At 39.0% G+C, this 20,384-nt stretch overlaps 1 protein-coding gene across 2 annotated transcripts in view; it reads right to left on the bottom strand.

Annotated features, from left to right (window-relative positions):
* Frmd3 (FERM domain containing 3) overlaps positions 1-20,384 on the bottom strand; it is a 288,014-nt gene that overhangs the window by 101,646 nt on the left and 165,984 nt on the right. For both annotated transcript variants that reach the window (NM_001415820.1, NM_001415819.2), the window contains 2 exon segments: positions 17,663-17,760; positions 8,647-8,770 (listed from right to left, as the gene is read on the bottom strand). In NM_001415820.1, coding sequence (NP_001402749.1) covers positions 8,647-8,770; positions 17,663-17,760 — 222 coding nt within the window.

Genomic DNA, 20,384 nt, shown 5'->3' with positions numbered 1-20,384 from the left:
TCCTTATCTTTTTTGATGACTTTTAGTTGAAAATTGATTTTATTTGATATTAGAATGGCTACTCCAGCTTGCTTCTTCTGACCATTTGCTAGGAAAATTGTTTTCCAGCCTTTCACTCTGAGGTAATGTCTGTCTTTGTCTCTGAGGTGTGTTTCCTGTAGGCAGCAGAATGCAGGGTCTTCGTTGTGTATCCAGTTTGTTAATCTATGTCTTTTTATTGGGGAGTTGAGGCCCTTGATGTTGAGAGATATTAAGGAATAGTGATTATTGCTTCCTGTTTTATTCATATTTGGATGTGAAGTTATGTTTGTGTGCTTTCATTCTCTTTGTTTTGTTGCCAAGACGATTAGTTTCTTGGTTCTTCTAGGGTATAGCTTGCCTCCTTATGTTGGGCTTTACCATTTATTATCCTTTGTAGTGTTGGATTTGTAGAAAGATATTGTGTAAATTTGGTTTTGTCATGGAATATCTTGGTTTCTCCATCTATGTTAATTGAGAGTTTTTCAGGATACAGTAACCTGGGCTGGCATTTGTGTTCTCTTAAGGTCTGTATGACATCAGTCCAGGATCTTCTGGCCTTCATAGTTTCTGGCGAGAAGTCTGGTGTGATTCTGATAGGTCTGCCTTTATATGTTACTTGACCTTTTTCCCTTACTGCTTTTAATATTCTTTCTTTATTTTGTGCGTTTGGTGTTTTGACTATTATGTGACGGGAGGTGTTTCTTTTCTGGTCCAATCTATGTGGAGTTCTGTAGGCTTCTTGTATGCCTATGGGTATCTCATTTTTTAGGTTAGGGAAGTTTTCTTCTATGATTTTGTTGAAGATATTTACTGGTCCTTTGAGCTGGGAGTCTTCACTCTCTTCTATACCCATTATCTTTAGGTTTGATCTTCTCATTGAGTCCTGGATTTCCTGTATGTTTTGGAGCAGTAGCTTTTTCTGCTTTACATTATCTTTGACAGTTGAGTCAATGATTTCTATGGAATCTTCTGCTCCTGAGATTCTCTCTTCCATCTCTTGTATTCTATTGGTGAAGCTTGTATCTACAGCTCCTTGTCACTTCTTTTGGTTTTCTATATCCAGGGTTGTTTCCATGTGTTCTTTCTTGATTGCTTCTATTTCCATTTTTAATTCCTTCAACTGTTTGATTGTGTTTTCCTGGAATTCTTTCAGGGATTTTTGCGATTCCTCTCTGTAGGCTTCTACTTGTTCTCTAAGGGAGTTCTTCACGTCTTTCTTGAAGTCCTCCAGCATCATGATCACATATGATTTTGAAACTAGATCTTGCTTTTCTGGTGTGTTTGGATATTCCATGTTTGTTTTGGTGGGAGAATTGGGCTCCGATGATGCCATGTAGTGTTGTTTTCTGTTGCTTGGGTTCCTGCGCTTGCCTCTCGCCATCAGCTTATCTCTAGTGTTACTTTGTTCTGCTATTTCTGACAGTGGCTAGACTGTCGTATAAGCCTGTGTGTCAGGAGTGCTGTAGACCTGTTTTCCTCTCTTTCAGTCAGTTATGGGGACAGAGTGTTCTGCTTTCGGGCGTGTAGGTTTTCGTCTCTACAGGTCTTCAGCTGTTCCTGTGGGCCTGTGTCTTGAGTTCACCAGGCAGCTTTCTTGCAATAGAAACGTTGGTCTTACCTGTGGTCCCGAGGCTCAAGTTCGCTCGTGGGGTGCTGCCCACGGGCTCTCTGCAGCGGCAGCAACCAGGAAGACCTGTGCGGCCCTTTCCAGGAGCTTCAGTGCACCAGGGTTCCAGATGGCCTTTGGTGTTTTCCTCTGGCGTCCCAGATGTGTGCAGAGAGAGCAGTCTCTTCTGGTTTCCCTGGCTTGTCTGCCTCTCTGAAGGTTTAGCTCTCCCTCCCACGGGATTTGGGTGCAGAGAACTGTTTATCCGGTCTGTTTCCTTCAGGTTCCGGCGGTGTCTCAGGCAGGGGTCCTGCCGCTCCTGGGCCCTCCCCCACGGGAGCCCAGAGGCCTTATACAGTTTCCTCTTGGGCCAGGGATGTGGGCAGGGGTGGGCAGTGTTGGTGGTCTCTTCTGCTCTGCAGCCTCAGGAGTGCCCACCTGACCAGGCGGTGAGGCCTCTTTCCCAAGGGGTCTGGGAGCAGAGAGCTGCTGCGGGCCGGGATCCGCGGGCGTGGGACCTCCGGCAAACACAGGACGTGCCCGGTCCTAGATGAACTCTCCCTCTGTGTGTCCCGATCTCACCAGGCAGCTCTCTTGCAGCAGACAAGTTGGTCTTACCTGTGGTCCCGAGGCTCAAGTTTTCTCCCGGGTTGTTGCCCAAGGGCTCTCTGCAGTGGCAGCAACCAGGAAGACCTGTGCCGCCCCTTCCGGGAGCTTCAGTGCACCAGGGTTCCAGGTGGCCTTTGGTGTTTTCCTCTGGCTTCCAGATGTATGTACAGAGAGCAGTCTCTTCTGGTTTCCCAGGCTTGTCTGCCTCTCTGAAGTTTCAGCTCTCCCTCCCACGAGATTTGGGTGCAGAGAACTGTTTATCCGGTCTGTTTCCCTCAGGTTCTGGAGGTGTCTCAGGCAGGGGTCTTGCCACTCCTGGGCCCTCCTCCACGGGAGCCCAGAGGCCTTATACAGTTTCCTCTTGGGCCATGGATGTGGGCAGGGATGGGCAGTGTTGGTGGTCTCTTCTGCTCTGCAGCTTGAGTATTTCTTATTTACATTTCGAGTGTTAATCCCTTTCCCGGTTTCCGGGCCAACATCCCCCAACCCCTCTCCCTCCCCTTCTTTATGGGTGTTCCCCTCCACATCCTCCCCCCTTTGCCGCCCTCCCCCAACAAACACGTTCACTGGGGTTTGAGTCTTAGCAGGACCCAGGGCTTCCCCTTCCACTGGTGATCTTACTAGGAAAGTCAATGCTACCTATGAGGTCATAGTCCAGGGTCAGTCCATGTATAGTCTTTAGGTAGTGGTTTAGTCCCTGGAAGCTCTGGTTGCTTGGCATTGTTGTTCATATGGGGTCTTGAGCCCCTTCAATCTCTTCCAGTTCTTTCTCGGATTCCTTCAATGGGTGTCCTGTTCTCAGTTCAGTGGTTTGCTGCTGGCGTTCTCCTCTGTATTTGCTGTATTTTGGCTGTGTCTCTCAGGAGAGATCTACATCCGGCTCCTGTCGGCCTGTACTTCTTTGCTTCATCCATCTTGTCTAATTGGGTGGCTGTATATGTATGGGCCACATGTGGGGCAGGCTCTGAATGGGTGTTCCTTCTGTGTCTGTTTTAATCTTTGCCTCTCTCTTCCCTGCCAAGGGTATTCTTGTTCCCCTTTTAAAGAAGGAGTGAAGCATTCACATTTTGATCATCCGTCTTGAGTTTCATGTGTTCTAGGCATCTAGGGTAATTCAAGCATTTGGGCTAATAGCCACTTATCAATGAGTGCATACCCTGTGTGGTTTTCTGTGATTGGGTAACCTCACTCAGGATGATATTTTCCAGTTAAAACCATTTACCTATGAATTTCATAAAATCATTGTTTTTGATAGCTGAGTAATGTTCCACTGTGTAGACCTACCACATTTTCTGTATCCATTCCTCTGTTGAAGGGCATCTGGGTTCTTTCCATTTTCTGGCTATTATAAATAAGGCTGCTATGAACGTAGTGGAGCATGTGTCTTTGTTATAGGTTGGGGCATCTTTTGGGTGTATGACCAAGGAAGTATAGCTGGGTCCTCAGGTAGTTCAATGTCCAATTTTCTGAGGAACCTCCAGATTGAGTTCCTGAATGGTTGTACCAGTCCGTAATCCCACCAACAATGGAGGAGTGTCCCTCTTTCTCCACATCCTCACCAGCATTTACTGTCACCTGGGTTTTTGATCTTAGCCATTCTCACTGGTGTGAGGTGAAATCTCAGGGTTGTTTTGATTTGCATTTCCCTTATGTCTAAAGATGTTGAACATTTCTTTAGGTGTTTGTCAGACATTCCGCATTCTTCAGCTGTGAATTCTTTGTTTAGCTGTGAACCCCCTTTTTTTAATAGGGTTATTTGTAATTTTTTTCTTTTCTTTTCCTTTGTTTTTTTTTCTTTGTAATTTTAAGAGTTGGGAGAAAGTTTTTATTTTCCAAGTAAGAGGAGGCTGGAACCATCTTAAGTCATGTGATATCTCAAGGACAGGAATTCAAACAAAGAAATGGGGAAAGCAGCCTGGGCTGGCAGGCTGTTGGTCCCCTGTGATGTGATAAGTAATGGCAGCTTAGAGAGTTAGAGATTAAAAGGTGCATTTTAAAGAAAGTTGTTTAGAAAGTCTTTCAGGATAGTAATATTCTTTTTAACATGGGCTCTAAACGTATTTTGGGTTGAAATCTTAGTTAGACAAGCTACTTCTTAATTGCAGGTATTATTAAAAGGTGATTAAGTTTGTTTTCAGAAAGAAGAGAGTAAAGAGATTACTTGAATCAGGTGGGGATTTTCATCCAAGGTTCAGAACTTAGATAGGGAAAAATTAGTCATTACCTCCCAAGTAGAGAGTTGCGATGAATGTCTGTAACACCAGGGGGAATGAATGCAGACATATATTATAAAATTTATTAAAGTTAAATAAAAATCTGTAGCTCCGGGTAGAAAGCTTGACAGATTGAGATATTTTGTGCTAAAGTCCTGGTTTGATGTGTTGCTTATTGATATTCGAATTGATAAAAGGTGTTTAGTTTGCTTTATGAATTACCTCGCTAAAGGCCATAGGCTTGTTGATGCCGACTAGTGAGGGTTTGTGATTACTTTTGATATTTACTACAATAGTAAGCTCAAATTCTCTTAACATGGGCTCCACGGGAATTTTGGGTTCATTTCCTGCTATCACAGAGTATAAAAGCCTATCAGGCTCATTGTTTAGCTTACTTCCTTTTTAAAAAGTTGTTTAGTCTTCATGATGGGTATGACTTTAAGTTTTATGGTTTTATTATTACTCTGGGAAAGAGTGCAAGATACAAGCTTTTTGGTTTAATACTAAGGAACTCAGTATTTTGGGAGAAAGATTTTGTTTTTGTGCTTTTAAAAAGTGAGATTAGGCTTTGCAAACCTCAAAGAGTCATACTGATCAGATTTGATAGAGGTAAACCGCCTGAAAAATTTATTCAGGAGAATCAAACAAAAAGATATTTCGATTCTAAACTTTTGTGTTGAGAGTTGTATTTTACAGAGTGTGCCTACTTGGATTCCTGGTCTCAAGGACTTTCAGCTGGGTCCAGTCAGGACACATTGGCTACAGCATTTGCCTCATTCTTCCTATCCCCTACCCCCAAGGGTATCTCAACACCCATGTACAGCTTGAAGAAGTTATGGAGGAGTCGTTGCCCCAATTTCCTGGACTTTGGAGGGCTGAAAGTGGTTATTCTAAAGTTGTTTTTATGAGAATTTAGAAATGGTTGTAATTTAACAAGGAGGAATTAGGTAGATTGAGTTACACAGTCATAATCTCATTTGTTAACTAAGCTAAAATCATGTCTTTGCTTTGATATAGAATTTATTCGTTAAAAAGTTTAAAAGTACAAGGTTTAGAGCCAGTCCTTCTATTGATGTCATTACAAACTTCTGAGTTAATTACACAGGTGAGTTAATGGCCAAATAGCAAACATATTACTGACTTTGTGAGAGACCTTTCAATATATTATTAAGATATAAAGACAACAGTCCAGATTGTCTTCTATAGATAGATGGTTTTCAAGTCTGTCAGTTGATTTTGGGACAGAAGGTTGAAGACATGAGCTCACATGTTACTAACAGGGGACTGTGCTAGTGGAGATTTGTCTCTACAACCTCTCAGTTCTACAAGCCGTGTTAGGCTTCCTTTGTGTATAGATATTTGGTCATTCTCAGATTTCTGATGGGGTTGAAGACTGATTATAGTCTCATAGCCTATCAGGCTGTGTAACTCTGAATATACATATTTTATTGGATAGTTATCAGATAGTATACAAGCTCGCCAAGATATAATACAGATTTTAAGCCTTTCTTAAGCTGGAATGGATAACTAAATGCTTTGTTTAACTGGTATAGTGTTGAACTGGGTGCTAGATATATTTTATGCTTTTAATTACAAAATGATAACAGTTGTGCTCAACTCATATTTGAGAGAAAAGTTTTTTTAATTAGACAAAAAGGGTGAAATGTGGGATGATGTCACAGGTAAGGTAGGTATAAGATAGAAGGAGGCCTGTCACTAGATGAGAAGGAAGGATGGGTAGGAGAAAAGTTTGAAGGAAGAGGAGGAGACTGGAATGGAATGGAGGAAGAGATGGGAGGGAGAGAAAGAGAAGCCATGGCAGGTGATGTTAAGATTCTCCTCCGTGGATTTACTGGTTGTTATTAATATTCTTAAGGGATGGATGCTACTGGGCTTTGTATGTTTAGGTGGGCAATTATATCTTATCAATTGGATCTAAAAAAAAAAACAAAGGAAGAGACAAGGAGCCATAGATACAAGCATCAGCAACGGAATACAAGAGATAGAAGAGAGAATGTCAGGAGCAGACGATTCCATAGAAATCATCGACACAACTGTCAAAGATAATGTAAAACAGAAAAGGCTACTGACCCAAAACATACAGGAAATCCAGGACACAGGGAGGATAATAGGTATAAAAAAGAATGAAGATTCCCAACTTAAAGAGCCAGTAAATACCTTCAACAAAATCAGAAGAAAACTTCCCTAACCTAAAGAAAGAGATGCCCATAAACACACAAGAAGCCTATAAAACTTCAAATAGATTGGACCAGAAAAGAAACTCTGCCTGCCACATAATGGTCAAAATACAAATGCACAAAACAAAGAAAGAATATTAAAAGCAGTAAGGGAAAAAGGCCAAGTAACATATAAAGAACGACCTGTCAGAATTACACTAGATTTCTCACAAATGACTATGAAAGCTAGAAGATCCTGGATGATCTTTATTTGATTTATCGTTTTTATTCAATATTAGAATGACTACTCCAGCTAGCTTCTTCAGACCATTTGTTGGAAAGTTGTTTTCCAGCCTTTTACTCTGAAGTAGTGCCTGTCTTTGTCTCTGAGGTGTGTTTCCTGTAGGCAGCAAAATGTTGGGTCCTCATTACGTATGCAGTTTGTTGGTCTGTATCTTTTTATAGGGAAATTGAGTCCATTGTGTTGAGAGATATTAAGGAATAGTGATTGTAGATTCCTGTTACCTTTGTATTTGGATGTGAGAATATGCTTGTGTGCTTGTCTTCTCTTTGTTTTGTTGCAAAACGATTAGTTTATTGCTGTTCCTAGGGTGTAGCTTGCTTCCTTGTGTTGAACTTCACCATTTATTATCCTTTGTAGGACTGGATTTATAGAAATATATTGTGTAAATTTGGTTTTGTCATGGAATATTTTGGTTTCTCCATCTATGTTAATTGAGAGTTTTGCTGAATACAGTAACCTGGGCTAGCATTTGTGTTCTCTTAGGGTCTGCATGATATCTCTCCAGGATCTTCCAGCTTTCATAGTTTCAGGTGAGAAGTCTGCTGTAATTCTGATAGGTCTGCCTTTTTATGTTACTTGACCTTTTTCCCTTACTGCTTTTAATATTCTTGTTTGTTTTGTGCATTTGGTGTTTTGACTATTATGTGACGGGAGGAGTTTCATTCTGGTCCAATCTTTTCAGAGTTCTGTAAGCTTCTTGTATGTTTATGGGCATCTCTTTCTTTAGGTTAGGGAAGTTTTCTTCTATGATTTTGTTGAAGATATTTACTGGCTCTTTAAGTTGGGAATCTTCATTCTTTTTTATAGCTATTTTCCTCCCTGTGTCCTGGATTTCCTGTATGTTTTGGGCCAGTAGCCTTTTCTGTTTTACATAATCTTTGACAGTTGTGTTGATGATTTCTATGGAATCTTCTGCCTCTGAGATTCTCTCTTCTACCTCTTCTATTTTGTTGGTGATGTTTGTATCTGCAGCTCCTTGTCTCTTCCTTTGGTTTCTGTATCCAGGGTTGTCTCCCTTTGTGCTTTCTTTATTGCTTCTATTTCCATTTTTAATTCCTTCACCTTTTTGATTGTGTTTTCCTGGAATTCTTTCAGGGATTTTTGTGATTCCTGTCTACAGGCTTCTACTTGTTTATTTATGTTTTCCTGTGTTTCTCTAAGGGAGTTCTTTATGTCTTTTTTTATGTCACAAGTTTATAATCATCTTTATATGATTCATTTTTCTCAAAAGAGATTTTTTTGCTGCTTATATTTATTTATTTTTTTATCTTTATTAAATTGGGTATTTCTTTTTTTCCACTTTTTTTTATTAACTTGAGTATTTCATGTCTTGAAATCAGAAAATGGAATATTTTCAATGAATTTCACTATACGTAGAATTAATACTTGTGGCAAGGTCCATAAGAAAGGAAAAAGCAAAATTCACATTTAAAAAGATAGATTATTAACCTTAGATTTATTTTCAAAAACCCAGAATGGTTAGCAATGTATTTGCATCACAAAATGTATAACTTTTCTAACGTCTGTTCACTCATAGATGGCTATCTTGGAAACATCTTATATCACTGAGGTGCTAAGGTCATCATTTGTGGAACCCAGAAACATTTCTCTGTAAGCTCAAGTTGCCATTCACATTTCAAATACTTTGGCTTAACATGATTTTCACCTTCTACATAGTAAGGAAACTTTTCATCTTTAGATTTTTACTAAAATTACCTGAGTTCATTGTTATGAATTTCCATGATTTTTCTCTCTAACTTCTGTGACTGCTTGGGAAAAATCTCAAATTCACTGATATAATTCTCAGGATGCTCATCAGGATAGTAATCACCAAACTCAGCTGTAACCATTAAAGAGAGAGAGAGAGAGAGAGAGAGAGAGAGAGAGAGAGAGAGAGAGAGAGAGAAGAGAACAATTAAAAACAACACAATCATAAAATATATACACGGTCTTCTACCACTCAAAATAAAATAGACTGAACTTATACAATATAATCCATTCATGCTTATCGGGAAACCACCAGTCTCATTTTCTAAAGACATATTTATGTTCACTTCTGGCTATGTGAGTATGGGTGCTGGTTAACCCTTTCTGTGTCTCATTTTCTGTGTCATAAAGTATTTTCGATAAGTGTTGTTTTTCATTAGGACACTATTGGCACTTAGGATGCACAATGATTTTATTCTTTCAGATTTCCTAAGATTCACAGAACTTTCAGCCACTAATGTTATTAGTTAAATCACTGTTATTATTAAAAAATAAAATCCTCCAGAACAGGTCAACGGTTACAGAATTTCAGTTATGTACAAGAGATACACTTAAGAAATCTGTTATGCTACATTGTGAGTATACTTATTAGAAAAAAATATGTATACTGCTTTTAAAACTCAGTAGATTTTGAGTGTTCACATAAAATTATATATGAATAAAGTCATAATACACACACACACACACACACACACACACACACACACACGCACACACACACACACACATATCCTGGATCTGGAAACCATTAAATCCTTACATCCCAAACCCCATGTTGTATATTATGCATGGTTTTCTAGTAGACCTTTTACAGCTTTGAGTAAGCTGATGTCCATAATGGCTGCAGTAGTTTGCACTTTCACCAACAGTGAGTTAAATGTTGCCCTTTCCCCAGCATTGGTCTTCATCACTTTTTTTTTTTTTTTAAATCTTGGTTGACTGCAGAAGACAAGTCTCCACCTTGTTGCATTTGTATCAAGATGTAGAACTCTCAGCTCCTCCAGCATTATGTTTGCCTGCGGGTTGCCATGCTTCCCACCAGGATGATAATGGACTGAACCCCTGAAACTGTAAGCCAGACCCAATTAAATGTTTTCCTTTATTAGAGTTGGCATGGTCATGGTGCCTTTTCACAGCAATAAATCTCTACCTAAAACATCATGTTTATGATTTTAATGCGAATCCTTTGCAGTTCTCTTCATGTAGAATCAAGTTAGTCCTGATAATATTATAAGTTGCCTTTTAATGTTAAGGTGTCCCTTATTTTCTTATCATGAAGAGACATTGGATTTGCAAAGAACTTTCTGAATCTAATGAGATGTCATTTAGTGTAATTATTTGTTAGACTATTATTAAAAATTATTTACTCTGTTGAACAGTCTTCAAAGGACTTGGATCAAAATGACTTGATCATGGTGTATTATCTTTTGATGTATTTTTGAATTCATTTGGGAGCATTTCATTCAGAATATTTGTGTTATGTTTATCAGCAGATATTGGTCCCCAATTTTCTCTTTTTGTTGAGTCTTTACCTGGCTTAGCTATTATGGTGCTGGTTTTATAAAAATAATTCGCAAATGATTCTCAAATTTCCATTTTATAGACGTCTTTGAGGAGAATGATTGTTAGCTCTTTTTTGAAGTCTGGCACTTCAAAAGTGTACCACTCAAGCACATATCCAATTAGACTGTGTATCTAAATGCATAGAGGGTCACTCATCCATGTTCATTGCTACCTTAATCATAATACTCAGGAAATGGAAATAGCTTAGATAGCAGTCAACTAATGAATAAGTAATGAAACTATGTTTCACATACACATTATTCAAGCTGTTAAGCAAAATTAAATTTCACATAAATGGATTGAACTGGAAACAATTACTTGGAGTGTGACAATCAAGACTCATTAAAGCCAAAATTGCAGGCTTACTCCTACTTATAGATGTTAGGTTTTAAATTTAGTATGTATGTTTCATTTGGAATATTCACAGATGTAGGCAAATAATATGAAGCTCTGGGGGACGAGGAGATCTTCCAAGGATTGGAAAATAAAATATATTGCATAAAAGGGACGTAGGACAAAAATGAAAGAAAAAGGATTAAGTAGGGTGCGGATTGGAGGGTAGAGTAGTGAGGAAATGGGAAAGATCAATTAACAGTAAAAAAAGATCATCTTGTAAATACCATTAGGAAACATAGTACTTTTGAATTTTCTAAAGTGTATATATGTATATATGCATGTCTGTGTATATATAAATATTTTTCTAAATTATACTATATTGGTGAAAGATTACAACTAGATACCATATGTTATGAAATAAAACTTCCAGTACCAAAAATAAGTTAACTCTTTTTTGAGTTTTTGGCTAAAAGTGTATCACCCACCTCTCCACAAAGATTATAAAGTATCACCAATGCCATTGGTTATCTCCAGAAGTGAGCAGTAAGAATGCACTGCTGAAGATATAGTATACTTGGTCAAATAGGCAAAAATTGATTAACTTGATTATATTAACATTAAAATACTTCCCTTTGGAAGCCCTTGGTCCTGCCAAGGTTGGACCCCCAGTATAGTGGATTGTTCGGGGGGCTGGTAATGGGGGTTGGATGGGGAGGGAAACACCAATATAGAAGGGGAGGAGGAGGGGTTAAGGGGCTGATGGACAGAAAACCGGGAAAGGGAATAACATTTGAAATGTAAACAAGAAATACTCAATTTAATAAAAATGGAAGAAAAAAATGAATAAAAATACTTCCCCTTATTAAATAACATTTTAGTCAAAGTAAAAAAAATCCAATTGAAGGAACATACTTGCAAAATCGGATGTTTATAGGGCTGATACATAGAATTTCTATAAATTGGTAAGAAAATGATTAGGATAATCAGTAGAGAAATGCTCAATACATATGAAAACACCACCTACAAAACCCAAAATGGGTAGTAAGAGATGCTCAAACTTATAATAAAGTAGACAAATGTAAGCACAAAAAAACCCCACCCCACTTTATGTCCATATACTTCTAAAAATGTGGAAGATAGCAGTGACATGAGAAGATAGAAACATCCATGGACTTCTATAGATTACTGACATGTAGTTTTAGAAAGAAATATGGAAGTATTTAGGCAAGTATTATGATTAATACATTTCTCTTCTAGGCATACATACTAGACATATATCAGAGCTATCAGCAAGAAAGGGTATGATCAATGGTATCTGTTGTTTGCTTTGGCTTTCATAGCATCAACAATGAATATGAAAATTGATACGCAACTTGGGTGTTCACTGTCGGTGTGAATCATGACTGAAAAACAGAGATGCACCCTTAAAGTACTCTTTTTGGTTAGAAGCAATTGCCTCATGCAATATTTTGGGCATAAAATAAAGAAAGTAAATGAGTTCTATAGTCCTGTTTAATTTATAAAGTATAACAGTGTATAGCATGAAGTAATATTCAACACGTTATAAGACTTTAGGCAAAAAGAAGAAAAATCCAGTTGCCTTTAGGTAAGAAAATGGAGAGCACTGAAAAAAGGAAAATCAATCAACAACTATGTGAACTGAAATATGGGCTACGGAATGATGAATAACTCAAAGTAGTTTCCAGAGTACACTTAACAGATCCCTGCACTTTAGGCATTACCAGCAGTTGGCCATGGTCCCTAATAATGGTGTAACCCATTATCTCTATTTATCATAAATGCATGGATAATATGTCACCAATGTAAAACTGAATCACCTCGAGTACACATGTCTTCATTAGTTTTATGTTAATTTGACACAGGCTAGAGACATTTGGGAAGAGGGAGTCTCAATTGAGAAAAATTTCTTGGTAAGATTTGCTAGTAGGCTAATCCATAGTATATTTTCTCCACTAATGACTGATGTGGGTAGGCTCAGCCCCAAGGGATGGGGGCAATTCCATGACTAGGCAAGTGGTATGAAAAAGCAGGCTGAGTAAGCCAAGAGGAGCAAACGACTATGTAGTACTCCTCCATGGTTTATGCTTCATTTCATCTCTTGAGTCCTTGAAACTGACATGGAAGTGTAAGTCAAATAAATACTTTGTCCCTATGTAGCTCATAGCCCTAGTGATCATAACAATAGAAATCCTGTCAAGAGACCTGACTACCTTATTTTGGGGAAAATGTAGTGGCATTTGACCTTTAGGTTGGAAAAACAACTGTGTGCACAGAGCTCAGTAGGTTTTTCTGAGGAAAATAAGAGTGTTGAGAACAATGTAGATGACAAAGGTCTGTCTGGTGGAATTTCAGCAGCTTTTTTAGCAATTATGGCCATTTGAATAGAATTTTGAATTAAGAATCTGAAAAATCAGCTGTGATTGAGAAAAGACCATCATCATTCAGGTAAAATATTTTGGGAAAATTTCCCTCAGGGTCAGCTCACAAAATTGGGTTACAAGCAATCAACCTTGAACTTCCTGCTTGTTGCATCCATATAGTAGTTGTTTTGAAACATGAAAGGGTCATGGAGTAAGTCTTAGGGTTGGTACTGAGAGAAAAGGAGAGGCTATAGGTGAAAGCACAGTTTAGTAGCAGTAGAAGCTCCAGGATTGAAGAACTCATGGAAGGAAATTAAGGCTTGGTATCACATAGCATAGTTACAGTCCGAGAGGAGAGTTGAACAGAAACTATTTCTGTAGGGACAGCCCAATGCTAGCAGAGACTCCAGCATTTTGGCAATGGCGGTATCATGGGATGACCACCAAGGACAGTGGCATCCATGAAAAAAAGTCATGCAGAGTACAGCAGACAATTCATGTGTGCTGTAGATGGAAGTACTATAATAAAGAAATCCAAAGCCTTTGTAGCCAAAAAGATAGTGAGTGGATTTCTGTGAAAAAGCACTGAACTTTTTACACTGTTGTGTTTTGATTTGGATTTGTTGTACCCTGAATGTTCCTTCTTGTGTTAAAGAATTTCAGTATTTTTTAAAATTGTATTTTATAGGAGCCTAGAGTCAAGAGAATTGGGATTTTTAAACAGAGTTTGGAGTTTTATAGAAACTGGATTATTTAGAGAGATTTTAGATATTTAAGAGAGACTTTTAACTTTAAAAAAATTGAATGTTTTAAAGAAACAACTTTTAAAAATAATTAATTAATTAAAAAATTAATTCTGTTGTTTAACATCCATCAGCTTAACAATCCTTTTTTTAAAAATGTAATCACATGTTTTATTGAAATTTTCTTTCCATCTTTATTAAATTGGGTACTTCTTATTTACATTTCAGATGTTATTCCCTTTCCCAGTTTCCAGACCAACATCCCCCTAACATTTCCCCCTCGTCTTCTATGTGGGTGTTCCCCTTCCCATCCTCACCCCATTACTGCCCTCCCCCCAAGAATCCCATTCACTGGGGGTCCAGCCTTGGCAGGGCTAATGGGTTCCCCTTCCACTGGTGCCCCTACTAGGCTATTCATTGCTACCAATGAATTTGGAGCCCAGGGTCAGTCCATGTATAGTCTTTGGGTAGGGGCTTAGTCCCTGGAGGCCCTGGTTGGTTGGGATGTTGTTCATATGGGGTCTCAAGCCCCTTCACCTCTTTCAGTCCTTTCTCTGATTCTTTCAATGGGGTCCCGTTCTCAGTTCAGTGGTTTGCAGCTGGCATTCGCCTATATATTTGCCATATTCTGGCTGTGTCTCTCAGGAGAGATGTACATCTGGTTCCTGTCAGCCTGCACCTCTTGGCTTAATCCATCTTATATAGTTTTGTGGCTGTATATGTATGGGCCACATGTAGGGCAGGCTCTGAATGGGGGTTCCTTCATTCTCTGTTCTAAACTTTGTATCCCTATCCCCCTCTAAGTGCATTCTTGTTCCCTTTTTAATGAAGGAGTGAAGCATTCGCATTTTCATCATCCTTCTTGAGTTTTCATGTGTTCTGTGCATCTTGGGTAATTCGAGCATTTGGGCTAATATCCACTTATCAATGAATGCATACCATGTGTGTTTTTCTGTGATTGGGTTACCTCATTCAGGATGATATTTTCCAGTTCCATCCATTTGCCTATAAATTTCATAAAGTCATTGTTTTTGATAGCTGAGCAGTATCCATTGTGTAGATGTACCACATTGTCTGTATCCATTCCTCTGTTGAAGGGGATGTGGGTTTTTTTCCAGCTTCTGGCTATTATACATAAGGCTGCGATGAACATAGTGGAGCATGTGTCTTTGTTGTGTGATGGAACATCTTTTGGGTATATGCCCAAGAGAGGTATAGCTGGGTCCTCGGGTATTTCAACGTCCAAATTTCTGAGGAACCTCCAGACTGATTTCCAGAATGGTTGTACTAGTCTACAATCCCACCAATAATGGAGGAGTGTTCCTCTTTATCCACATCCTCGCAAGCACCTGCTGTCACTGGAGTTTTTAATCTTAGCCATTCTGACTGACTTGAGGTGGAATCTCAGGGTTTTTTTGACTTGCATTCCCTTACGACTAAAGATGTTGAACACTTCTTTAGGTGCTTCTCAGCCATTCAATATTTCTCAGGTGTAAATTCTTTGTTTAGCTCTGAACCCCCCAAAGAACTTTGTGAGTTCTCTGTATATTTTGGATATAAGCCCTCTATCAGTTGTAGGATTGATAAAGATCTTTTCCTAATCAGTTGTTTGTTGTTTTGTCCTAACAATAGTGTCCTTTGCCTTACAGAAGCTTTGTAGGTTTATGAGATTCCATTTGTTCATTCTTGAACTTAGAACATAAGCAATTGGTGTTTTGTTCAGGAAGTTTTCTCCAGTGCCCATGTGTTCGAAATTCTTCTACTAGTTGAAAGTATCTGGTTTGATGTGGAGGTCCTTGATTTACTTGAACTTAAGCTTTGTACAGGGTGATAAGAATGGATTGATCTGCATTCTTCTACATGCTGGCCTCCAGTTGAACCAGCACCATTTGCTGAAAAGGCTATCATTTTTCATAGCATGGTTTTGGCCCCTTTGTCAAAAATCAAGTGTCCATAGGTGTGTGGGTTCATTTCTGGGTCTTCAATTCTATTCCACTTGTCTATCTGTCTGTCTCTGTACCAATACCATGCAGTTTTTATCACTATTGCTCTGTAATACTGCTTGAGTTCAGGGATAGTGATTCCCCCAGAACTCCTTTTATTGTTGAGGATAGTTTTAGCTATCCTGGGTTTTTTGTTATTCCAGATGAATTTGCAAATTGTTCTGTCTAACTCTCTGAAGAATTGGATTGGTATTTTGATGGGGATTGCATTGAATCTGTAGATTGCTTTTGGTAAAATGGCCATTTTTAATATGTTAATCCTGCCAATCCATGAGCATAGGAGATTTTTCCATCTTCTGAGGACTTCTTCAATTTCTTTCTTCAGAGGCTTGAAGTTCTGGCTTCTTGTATATTTACCCATCTCTTTCTTTAGGTTAGGGAAGTTTTCTTCTATAGTTTTGCTGAAGATATTTACTGGTCCTTTGAATTGGGAGTCTTCACTCACTTCTTTACCTATTATCCTTAGGCTTGATCTTCTCATTGTATATTGCTGTATGTTTTGGGCCAGTAGCCCTTTCCATTTTACGTTATCTTTGACAGTTATGTCAATGATTTCTTTGGAATCTTCTGCCCCTGACATTCTCTCTTCTATCTCTTGTGTTCTGTTGGTTTTTTTTTTTTTATCTACAGCTCCTTGTCTCTTCCTTTGGTTTTTCAATATCCAGGGTTGTCTCCCTTTGTGCTTTCTCTATTGTTTCTATTTCCATTTTCAATTCCTTCTCCTGTTCGATTGTGTTCGTGTAATTCTTTCCTGGATTTCTGTGTTTCCTCTCTCAGGGCTTCTACTTGTTTATTTGTGTCTTCCTGCATTTCTCTAAGGGAGTTCTTTATGTCTTTCTTGAAGTCCTCTATCATCAGGATCGAATGTGATTTTAAATCTAGATCTTGCTTTTCTGGTGTGTTTGGATATTCAGTGTTTGCTTTTCTGGGAGAATTCGGCTCTTCTGATGCCAGGTAGTCTTGGTTTTTGTTTCTTGGATTCTCGTGCTTGCTTCTCATCATCAGGTTGTCTCTGGTATTACTTTGTTCTGCTCTTTCTGACAGTGGTTTGCCCATCATATAGGTCTGTGTGTCAGGAGTGCTGTAGACTGGTTTTCCTGTTTTCTCTCAGTCAGTTATGTGAACAGAGTGTTCTGCTCACATGTATAGTTGTTCTTGTCCACTGGCTTTCAGCTTAACAATCTTATCAGCTTCCCCTCCTAGTAACTCCCTCCAAAGATCCTTCTTCCCTTCCCTCCCATTCTCCACTGAGAAGGGGGAGACTCCTGCGGAAACTGAACTTTTAAAGTACCTGAACTTTTAATGTTCTAAAAAGTACTCTGTCTTATACAGAAAAACTCTGAATCCTAAAGGACTCATGATATTTATGATTGACAAATTAACTAGGAAAAGTGAAGAAAGATTTAATGAATAATTTTTTGAATTTAATGCTTTCTTCTCTTCTTCATCTTCTATGTCTAGAAAAGCTGAGGAATTTACAGAAAATATGCACACATGAAATATGACTTGAGTGAGCATAATTTAAAATAAATTTAAAATAATAATTTAAAATCCACTTCCTTGATATAGCTTTCCCCCTTGATATGTGTTTAGGTCTCACATTTAACAGTTGGATCTCAGAACATAGAATGCCCATGTCAATATAAAAAAGTCTTGTAAAATGATGGTCTGTCTCCTTGAAAAAACAAACTCTATACTCTACTTTTTAGAAATTTACAAGTCTTCACATGTGAACAGAAGTATTATGAACACTGGAGCTTAGCCATCTGCCAGGAAGAATGGCTTGGAAAGTGAACAGAGAAATCTGTTGCAAACTATCTAGACATATCTAGATTCCCCCATAGACAAAGACAGGATAGTTGCAGGTAGCAGAAATGAGAGACACATATTATAGTTCCATAACCCATTGCAGTGGTAGCGATGAGTGTATCAGACTCACCTTGAACGATACAAGCACCCAGATAGGCAGCATCAGTAAAGGAACAGAGCAGTCGACCATGAAAAATATCTCTTTTAATTTGCAAATATAAAAGGTACCTGCAACACAAATGGAGAGATAATCATCTTAAGTTTTAACTGAAGCTTGGAGGTAAGAATGTTTATACTCTGTTTAATGTCACTAATGTCACACCTAGCACATTGCAGTATCTTAGACACATCAAGCTTCCCCTAGATTAACACATGTCAAAAGAAGTAAAGAAGTTTGAGAATTTAGAAACCAGAAGTGTAGATGAACTTCCAAATGAAAATGGTTTTGGCCTTTTGAAGAAACAAGAATAACTAAGAAACACACCACCTAGAAATCATCACTCCTACACAAGCAAAACTACAACTTATCATCCATATTCCAAATTATTTTTGAGACTTGTAAATAGAAACTAGGATCAATTAGTTTAAGAAGATACACTCGACCTCGCTGTTCCTGGGCCTTGGCTCCCTGCTCCCAAACGCGGGGGAGAGAGAACTCACCGCCCAGACAGCTGGACATTCCTGAGACTGCAGGGCAGGAGAGCCTTCCAGTACTGCCCACCCCTGCCCACATTCCTGGTCCAAGAGGAAACTGTATAGGGCCTCTGGGAACAGGAAGAGAAGGGCACCCAATGCTGCGGTCCAGACACCACCCAGATCTGAAGGGACTTGGTCAAAGAGCTCCCTGCACCCAAATCATATGGGAGGGAGAGCTAGACCTTCAGAGGGATAGACACACCTGGGAAGCCAGAGGAGACTATTCTATGCCCACAAATCTGACTCTAGAGGAAAACACCAAGCGCCATCCTAAAGGTTCCACCAGAGAACTACTAAAGCTGATAAACAACTTCAGCAAAGTGGCTGCATATAAAATTAACTCAAATAAATCAGTAGCCTTCCTCTACACAAAAGAGAAACAAGCCGAGAACGAAATTAGGGGAACGACACCCTTCATAATAGACCCAAATAATATGAAGTACCTCGGTGTGACTTTAACCAAGCAAGTAAAAGATTTGTACAATAAGAACTTCAAGACTCTGAAGAAAGAAATTGAAGAAGTCCTCAGAAGATGGAAAGATCTCCCATGCTCATGGATTGGCAGGATTAACATATTAAAAATGGCCATTTTACCAAAAGCAATCTAAAGATTCAATGCAATCCCCATCAAAATACCAATCCAATTCTTCAGAGAGTTAGACAGAACAATTTGCAAATTCATCTGGAATAACAAAAAACCCAGGATAGCTAAAACTATCCTCAACAATAAAAGGAGTTCTGGGGGAATCACTATCCCTGAACTCAAGCAGTATTACAGAGCAATAGTGATAAAAACTGCATGGTATTGGTACAGAGACAGACAGATAGACCAATGGAATAGAATTGAAGACCCAGAAATGAACCCACACACCTATGGTCACTTGATTTTTGACAAAGGGGCCAAAACCATGCTATGAAAAATGATAGCCTTTTCAGCAAATGGTGCTGGTTCAACTGGAGGCCAGCATGTAGAAGAATGCAGATCAATCCATTCTTATCACCCTGTACAAAGCTTAAGTCCAAATGGATCAAGGACCTCCACATCAAACCAGATACACTCAAACTAATAGAAGAAAAAGTGGGGAAGCATCTCAAACACATGGGCACTGGAGAAAAGTTCCTGAACAAAACACCAATGGCTTATGCTCTAAGATCAAGAATTGACAAATGGGATCTCATAAAACGGCAAAGTTTCTGTAAGGCAAAGGACACTGTGGTTAGGACAAAACGGCAACCAAGAGATTGGGAAAAGATCTTTCTTTATCAATCCTACAACTGATAGAGGGCTTATATCCAAAATACAAAAAGAACTCAAGAATTTAGACCGCAGGGAGACAAATAACCCTACTAAAAATGGGGTTCAGAGCTAAACAAAGAATTCATAGCTGAGGAATGCCGAATGGCTGAGAAACACCTAAAGAAATGTTCAACATCTTTAGTCATAAGGGGAGTGCAAATCAAAACAACCCTGAGATTTCACCTCACACCAGTGAGAATGGCTAAGATTAAAAACTCAAGTGACAGCAAATGCTGGCGAGGATGTGGAGAAAGAGGAACACTCCTCCATTGTTGGTGGAATTGCAGACTGGTACAAACATTCTGGAAATCAGTCTGGAGGTTCCTCAGAAAATTGGACATTGAACTGCCTGAGGACCCAGCTATACCTCTCTTGGGCATATACCCAAAAGATGCCCCAACATATAACAAAGACACAAGCTCCACTATGTTCATAGCAGCCTTATTTATAATAGCCAGAAGCTGGAAAGAATCCAGATGCCCTTCAACAGAGGAATGGATACCGAAAATGTGGTACATCTACACAATGGAATATTACTCAGCTATCAAAAACAATGACTTTATGAAATTCATAGGCAAATGGATGGAACTGGAAAATATCATACTGAATGAGGTAACCCAATCACAGAAAAACACACATGGTATGCACTCATTGATAAGTAGATATTAGCCCAAATGCTTGAATTGCCCTAGATGCACAGAACACATGAAACTCAAGAGGGATGACCGAAATGCGAATGCTTCACTCCTTCTTTAAAAGGGGAAGAAGAATACCCTTGGCAGGGAATAGGGAGGCAAAGTTTAAAACAGAAGCAGAAGGAACACCCATTCAGAGCCTGCCCCACATGTGGCCCATACAT

Source organism: Rattus norvegicus, chromosome 5, assembly GCF_021556685.1.
Source record: "Rattus norvegicus strain SHRSP/BbbUtx chromosome 5, alternate assembly SHRSP_T2T, whole genome shotgun sequence".
Lineage (NCBI taxonomy): Eukaryota > Metazoa > Chordata > Mammalia > Rodentia > Muridae > Rattus > Rattus norvegicus.
This window is presented reverse-complemented; position numbering and strand designations above follow the sequence as displayed.